Raw genomic sequence first — 8,454 nt, 5'->3', positions numbered from 1 at the left:
TCTCTTCATCCCTCAGTTGGGTATGAGAGTGTGTCAAGTAGCGCTCCTCTTGAGTTGGACCTGAAAGGTTCTCAGGAACTCAAAGTTCGTCCCAAACCGTTCCCTTACAATAATGTCATTGGCTGTCTGTACTTTGATAGTACTTGAAATCTTTGTTCCTCCAACCTTGCGTATTTTGAGAATTTCGTCCATTGTCAATCTCAAATCTTTTCTTAAGAACGAGGCCATTTTCTCCATAGTGAGATCGCCTTCAGATCCAACACACTCACAATCAAGAACTACATAGTCTGGAAGGGGTTGTAGATTCGGGGTATTAATAGAGGGAGCGCACTTGGTTCAACTTAACAAGTATTTTATTCGGAGAGAAAAGAACGGGAACATGTGGACGAGTAAGTTGGTGGGGTTGGTGGATCGAGAATCCCCAGAACCTGCTTCTTGGAGTCCTACGTAGATCGGAGATAGTTTGGAGAGAAGAAAGGATTGGAAAAGTAGAAAGTAGGATCATACCATGCCCCTCTGTTTTTGGAGTTCAAACAATGTTGGAGAGAAACGGTTATGAACTAGTCTTTTAAACGATCTGGAGCTTTGGATAGTCGGACACTTCTTCGAGGTCCAGGGTAGAGAGGTTCGTGGGTGGATGGATTGGGTCGGTCGCTGGATTCGGTGCAGTGATGTCGAAGAAATTTGATGTTTTGCCATAGGACTCGTCCAGACGGAAAACGAAGGTGATACCGTCCAAGATTAGGTGTGCCCACTATTGTGGCAACAGAATCCCATCGTTTGGTGTTTGAGTTTTGAATGAGGACGGATGTGCCGGATGGGATTGCCTCTCTGGGTCGGGTAGAATGGTCGTAGTAGGATTTTCTCTTTTGAGAAATCTCCAGACGATTATTATTGGCTTTCTCGGCCGATTGTTACCATTTCGGCGCAAAAGATTGCCAATGACATGGGACGTGGGATCGCAGGGGGTGGCCAAAGAGACGTTGGGCGGGCGAGAGCCCATCCTGACGGGGTCCGTTCCGTAGTTCAAAGAGTCCGGCGTGAAAATTATTGCTGCTGATTTTACCGTCATGTTTGGCCACAAGTTGCTTAATAATCTTGATTGTGACTTCGGCATGGCCGTTGGATTAGTGATGATAAGGTGAAAATGTAGTCCATTTGACACCTCACCCAGCCAGGAAGTCGAGAAAGAGTTTGGAGCGATACTGGGGTCCATTGTCGGTCCGAAGAATGTTGGGTGCGCCCATAAGGGAGAAGAAAATCCAAAATCCGTGGATGAGATCGGACGAGGACGGGCTGGAGGGGAATCGTGAAAGGAGGGGGGTATCCCGAAAGTCGGTCCGCATATACGAATTCTATAGTTTCCACTTGACATTATTGATCGTTAGTCATGTGATATAGTTTCAACTTTCGTGCTTCAGTCCTGCACAGCCGTTCTCCATGGCGCCCCTAACGGAGAATCTGGGCCCTATTTGAAGCCCTTTGATCTATTGACCCCAGGGCAAAGGCGACGGTACCCTGGACACACTTGACGCCCTAAAGTACCATATTAGTACACCAGAAAATATAGAGTCCCTTGATTTGACAGCAAGAAATATATTGATCCAGGCCAGACAAACTCAGTTGTTATAGACAATCAAAACTATAGGAAGGCCCTTATTTGTTTTAGGTACTAGCGCGAATAATTCCTTTCAACTCGATTGAGTTGCCCAAGTTTATTTTGAGCTTAACAAGCGATAAAACTGGACTTGCGTAACTTTTGACTCGCCATGCCATTCAAATTTTGTTTTGCGTCAAGGAAAGAAAGTTCAATCTTTCATTGATGATATTGAAACGTAATATTGAAACGTGAGACACTTTCTGGAATCAAAGATTATTGGCTATCCGCAAAACAAGTCTTTAGAAATAACGATCCCCGCATGTGTTATCTGATTAGGGCTTCTGGCATCAAAGTCATGCCATCTTAATCCATCATACAAACACATCGATCCCAGTCGTCCTTTGTTCAGCAGCACACCATTCTTTGCATATAAAATGTCATCGAGAGCACAGGGCGGTGTCTTCTTATATTGGGGCCCGACAAGTTTGGCCCAAGTCATGGTTTTAGGATCAAGAACATGAAGGTCATCCGCAAAGTAATTCATCAAGATCTGCTCCTTTCCATTCAGAACGACAGATGTCATGGAGATGCGTTTTAAACGCCGCATTCTTAGTCCCTTAAAATAAACAAGTTATTACAGCTGACTGTTTGTTTGTTTCTTTGTTTCGTCTTTTGGTTGCATTCAAGTACACGCAAAAAACTTCATTGAACAAGTGTAAATGTGACCCAAAAGGCAATAAAACTCTCAGATTGCCAATCCTTGAAGCAGGGATTAGATAAAAGGATTATCCCAGAAATTCATGCTCAGTTGATTAAAGAGTAATTGGAAAAAAGGAAACAAAAATCGATTTGATTTGCATAATCACATTGATGAGCAATCTAACTAGCATTATCAGAGGATGCATTGTCTACCATGCAAAGTTACGTTTGCCCTACATTGATACGAGGTCAGAAATTAGAAAGTTCTTTATTTTTTTGGCCACCTCTCCCAGAATTGAATGTTTGTTCTTCGGCAATTAGCCGGGCGAAGCAAAGGAAGTTCAAGGAAAAATGTGATACAACACGCTAATTTTGAGCTTTTTGTGACAAACATTACAGCCAACTCGCATCATAATACCATTCTCAAGAAACGGAACGTTGAAACTATTTTCAACAAACAGAAGCATTGAATGTCATTTTTGGTTAAGTGTTGCCATTACACTAATTAATATCTTGGGTCAATATCAGAATACTGTTTGCTTCAACAAGCCGGCAAATAGAAATAGACGACAAATTCAGTCTATGCAAGATGCAGGCTGGTTGCGACGTTCGTCTAAATTCTCCCTTCACAAGATGCCCAAAATCAGGGTGGTAAACTTTTTCCTTGGATTACATTTATTTCACATGGCTAAATAGATAGGCAGACAATGATAAATGGGCCCCTAATGTTAGAAAGAGTAAAATTATTGACCACTGTATGTAAATATAATTATCGTTAATGTGGTCCTCTTCAAATCTCAATTCAAAATTGGCAGGCCAACAATTCAGTTCTTACCTCTGGGAGTGGGTACGTTTGAAAAGAGCCCGTTTTAGGCGGCCAGTCACTCGTAAGGAAAAATTCGTTCTTATTGTAACCCCAAATAATGACCCGAGTGTCATTAAGCCAAGCAATCTGGACATCGGACATCCCAAAAGGAAGATTGGGTCCATCCACTACTTCGGTGCTAAACCCGTCAAAATGATAAAATTTGGTGTCCAGTGACAGGGTACAAAATTCCGTGGGTGAGGAAAGATTGAAATAACTGCTGTCACATCCGCCCGTCAACCAAAGTGTGGATTGATTCACTACAAAAGGCATTGCATCACTATGAGAATGAGCAGGGTAGATGCTTGTTGCAATCCAGGAGTCTTGACCGGGCTTCAGGTAGTAGCAATCCCCATAAGAATTAACTGGGGTGAAACAAAAAAAGCTTAAATTCAGATGAGTATTAATGTAGATGGGCCCTACTTGCTACTTCAGGCCTGCCCAATAGTGTCTAGTCAAGAGAAGAAACGATGCGTTAGCTGAATGAAGAATAGCTATTTCTTTTACAAGGGTTTCCTACTCCCTAGGTGTGGAAATCTAGAGAAGAGAAGAGTATGTGGATTGAGGGCAAATCTGAACCATGCAATCGACGACCAGTTTTATGTCCGAGTGCATTGTGTCGACTTAGGGAGGCAAGAGTAAGAAGTGCTAGGGGTGGAGGAGTAGGAACCGCCCACTCCTTCTGTCCTTGGCGTCCTTGGCTCCTCCGACGGCACTTGCTCTACTCTCTCGTGCCTCCCTAGGTCGACGCAGAACACGCAAGAGTCCATGAATCTGGTTGACTGCATGTTTCAGGGTAGCCAGAGGTATCACGTTGCTCTCCGATTCGACAGTTTTCAGACCCAGGGACTAGCAACCCGAGTGAAAACGCAATTTTCCGTCATGTAAGATGAAAATGTCCGATATTTTTTGGCCCAAAAGAAGCAAAAAAAAAACCTTGTCACATCACTATTGGTTGAAAATTGCAAAGCTTAGAGTTTAGAGAAAAAGTATGAGAAAGCATATTGACTACATTTCAAGACAGTAAAGAAATATCTTTGCAAGTAAAGTAATCTAACCAAAACTCCCCAAACAGGTTAACAAGTTACAATGGGGAAATTAGTTAATTCAACATCATTCAGGTTGTTGCAATTATTTCTTGAAGTGAGCAGTGTTTTGGACCTCAATAAAAAGTCAATATCTTCAATTCAAAGACCTCTGCAACAGTTCTTAATCGCTTGATCAAAACTGGGCTTGCTTATTTATAAATCTGTTGAATTTGAAGAACATTTATGTATGCAAAACATTACTGTTGCGTCATAGTCTTTCTGAAAAACATCAAAAGATTTACCAAAATAATAGATTGCATTATTTAACGACAAACCTGAGTACAATAACTTCCTCTCGTGGTTTTATTCATGTACCAGTAAATCAAAAGGATAAATATATGTAGGGAACCAAAATATGTAGGTAAATTAAACCAATATCTAGTCCATCAACCAAAACTAAAAGTAGCAAGCGTGCTAAAGAGCATGTCAACTTGGCACATTCAAACTTCAATCCCTATCTTGGATAAAGGCGTCTTTGACCAGAATTAGGCCGTTCTTAAGGAACCCCATTACTCAAATGAAACACTTCCATGCTCCGTATTATTGAGATAAATTGTAAGAAATCAAATCAAAATGCACTTCCTGAGCAAATTAAGAGGTTTGGCGAATATATCAGACAAATTTTCCGAGAGAAAAACCTAACAAAAATATTCCGAAACATCACAAGTCATGACTGATGATCTGAATTCAGGTGAATGGTGCGTCCTCTTGGCCTTGTTTTGTGAAGAGACGAAAGCTTTAATATCTAGTATCTATTATTGTGGACTTCCATAAGTGCGGCAAAACAACTTTTCCAAGCCAACGGACTACTTGAGCTAAATACATTCGTCCGCGGCCAAAACCACACCGGTGATATCAATTCGGGACGCCACTTAAGAGTGTCAGTGATCGTGAATGAATATTTTGCTACATACAAACCCAATGTATGATTTGCCGATATTCAAAACATATATGGAGTTCTCTTATGACAGAGGGTAGTTGATCCCATCACCATGGAGAGCAGTGTTGAAGAAGCCTTGGCAAGTTAACGTGACATCCATTGCAAATATATTACCTTTCAGAGGGATTTTGTCGTAAATTCAACCAACATGCTTTTATAAGGTATTTCTTCACATTTTGAAAAGCATCTTCTAATTTTATCCATCCCATCCTCATTATTCCCAACGTCAATTTCAAGTGGAAGAATGTGAACAGTCTTTTTAATAAGTGGTCAAATGCTTTTTCAGCGGAAAAATATGTTATTATTAAACTCATTAAATTATAATACTCATAACAACATGACATTGCACATCATTGCAAGGCGTAAATACTTTTTGACCCAGAATAGAGCATTGTTGTCTAGCATGAATCCTTTTTTATTTGAAAGAGGCAATGAATACCAGGGAAGTTGCGTCAAGATTGTATTATGATAGCTGAGGCAACCAAGATAGGCATTAAAAAACTGTTTTATGCCATTGAATTTGCATAAAAACTCATCAAAATATGTACTGACATATGCTATTTAACCAAAATATGCAATTAAACCCAAAATAAGCACTTTCGTTTCCGTTTACAATTCAAAATATGTATCTTAAAATCTAAAAACTGTGAGATGAAAGGCAGCCCTAACTCAAAACCCTAGATTTGCATGAAATATGCTTGAAAACATCAAATTTGCAATGTAAACAAAAAAAACCATTTTATGACATTGTGATGACGTTTACAACATTTGGTATCCAAAACACAAGGCTGGTGGCATTAACTAAACTGTCAAAACCGTGCTTTTTAACAATTGGCACATTTTCTTAAACTGTTTTAACTTGTAAATCAATTCAAACCCCTAAAGAACTGCAGATGTTCATTGATTTTTCGTCCTAGTTTCATGACTAATTCTATGGGAGGGTTTATCTCGACTTTGCCAAGGCCTTTGACAAGGTAGATCATGGCCTTTTAGTTAACAGGCTCCATGAGATTGGGATCCAAGGCAAGGTTCTCAATTGGATCAGAAGCTTCATTCATGATAGGAAGCAAATTGTTAAAGTTGAGGGATCCCTCAGTGACATACATGATGTCAAGTCAGTTGTTCCCCAGGGTTCGATCTTAGGGCCCCTCCTTTTTATAATATTCATTGCCCCGCTTCAAAAGCTTAGTATTACTGCCAGTCTCTCTTCTTATGCTGACGATACAAAGTTAGTTTCTGGTGGGAATGGCCCAAGATGCCACTAGCCTGGCAAAGGACCTAGAGATAATCTGTTCTTGGGTTACTAACAGTAATATGGCCCTGAACGGAATGAAATTCCGCTCAATGACCTTCGGGTCAACTCCTTTGAATACTCCACTCGTAGAAAATGGAGGTAAAGATAGTGAACAGGTCTCATCTATGAAAGATTTAGGTGCAGTCCTCTAAAATCATGGAAAGTTCGATGAGCATATCCAGTTGAAGGTCGGTAAAGCTTTTCAAACATGTGGTTGGATATATCGCACGTTTAAGTCCAGAGAGAGCATCACGATGCTAACTCTGTACAGGCCGATTGTTTAACCACATCTTGAATATGCCTCACCCATTTGGGCTCCAATGAGTTCAGCAGGTTTGCAAAAGGTCGAACAAGTCCATGTTTGATTTGGAACATCACAGGAATGAGAGAGCTCTCGTATTGGGAGAGACTAAAAAAGTTGGGACTGTACAGTGTTCAGAGAAGGTACGAAAGGTATCTGATACTGTACGTCTTCAAAAGCATCCATGAGCTTTGTCCCAACCCAGGATTTAGGGTCAATTGTGGTGACCGTAGAGGCTTGATGTGCGTTTTGAGAGCACCTTCAAGCCCTCGAGAATCCAGGCTAGTTAAAACAATGAAGTCCAAGTCTCTTCTTTCTCGGGCTCCTTCATTGTTCAATTTGCTGCCCTCTAATATTCGTAGGGAATATGAAGGCCTTGTCGATCCGGTTACAGCTTTCAAATCAGACGTGGACAAATTTTTAGATAGCATTCCAGATCAACCCTACATTCAAGGACTAGCTCGGTCTGCCAACTCAGATTCGTTGGTAGACCAAATATCATATAAAGATTGAAAGGTAATAAATAGACGAATTATAACTTTTCATTTTGATAATACTGGGGATTATATTCCCTGTTGCGGTTAGAAAAGTCCGTAAATTACCAAACCAAACCCAAAAAAAATCCCAAAACCCGTTCAAAATGCCAATTGCCAAGGAGTCATTGCGTTGCCAAGATTTACTGCTAAATGATACCCCACAAGTGTGTTCGGTGTCCATACTAAGAGTGACGCTAACGGTTGTTTACCTGTCACCAAACGCCACAGAAGCTCACTGATTGGCCTTGAACAACTATCTTTCGACTATCGAAGGGCACACAATAAAAGTAGGTGAGTTCAACCATCCCCACATTGAGTGGGAAATCATGTCAGGGCGTTCTTTCAATGATGGCGCTTTGTTGAGGTCCCTTGAGGAATCATACTTAACACAATTGGTTGATTTTCCTACCCACGTTCACGAAAATATCCTCGATCTCATTCTCACCAAATTCGGTGCAATTCGTTTCATCTCGACCGGAGTTGTCAGTCAGTGACCATTTGCCTATAAAGTTTTACGTCAAGGTGGGAAATGACTGGCGAAAAACTCGGCAGCTCGTGCCGGATTTGAGTCATGGGGACTGTGGCGCTTTTTGAAGCTATTTGCTACGAGCACAAATTGCTTGGGTCTCAGTGTTTGCCTGGGTTGACCATCGAGGTGGCATGGTCCTTTTTCAAGATCAAGTTAGATCAGGGAATGAAAACATACTGCCCATGGAGGCCCAGGAGAGAGAAGAAGGCGTCCCCCTGGATGACTAAAGAGCTGCTCATTCTGATCCGCAAGAAATATCGGTTAAGAAGAAACTATAAGAAATTTGGCTTCACGGAAGCTTTGAAAAAAACAATAGACCAAAGTAAACTCGTAAGAAAGGAAGTCCGAAATGCCAAATTGGAATACGAAAAAAGGCTTTCTGATAAAAATAACAAGCGTGCATTCTATGGCTACGTAATTAACTTTCGAAAGTCGTCGAGACACATTGGACCAATTCAAGACCAGGGATGGCAACTTCACTCATATGATTTAGAGATGGCCACGCTATTAAACACACAGTTTCTGTCTGAGTTTTGTTCCACCATCACCACCTCAGAGAAAAAGCATCCTATCAAACCAGCTACATCACTAACGCAAATATC

General features: G+C 41.0%; 1 protein-coding gene across 1 annotated transcript in view; it reads right to left on the bottom strand.

The window, feature by feature from the left end:
• Positions 1–1,700: 1,700 nt before the first annotated feature.
• The window catches only part of LOC131890956 (uncharacterized), an 11,795-nt gene continuing 5,041 nt past the window's right edge, over positions 1,701–8,454 (bottom strand). Inside the window, exons 5-6 of the mRNA XM_059240414.1 lie at positions 3,135–3,529; positions 1,701–2,216 (exon numbers count right to left, since the gene is read on the bottom strand). Of these exons, the coding sequence (XP_059096397.1) occupies positions 1,881–2,216; positions 3,135–3,529 (731 nt within the window). The 3' untranslated portion in view covers positions 1,701–1,880. The remainder of the gene's footprint in view (positions 2,217–3,134; positions 3,530–8,454) is intronic.

Source organism: Tigriopus californicus, chromosome 11, assembly GCF_007210705.1.
Source record: "Tigriopus californicus strain San Diego chromosome 11, Tcal_SD_v2.1, whole genome shotgun sequence".
Classification (NCBI taxonomy): Eukaryota; Metazoa; Arthropoda; class Copepoda; order Harpacticoida; family Harpacticidae; genus Tigriopus; species Tigriopus californicus.
Note: the sequence above shows the minus strand (reverse complement) of the source record. Positions and strands in the feature narration are given on the sequence as shown.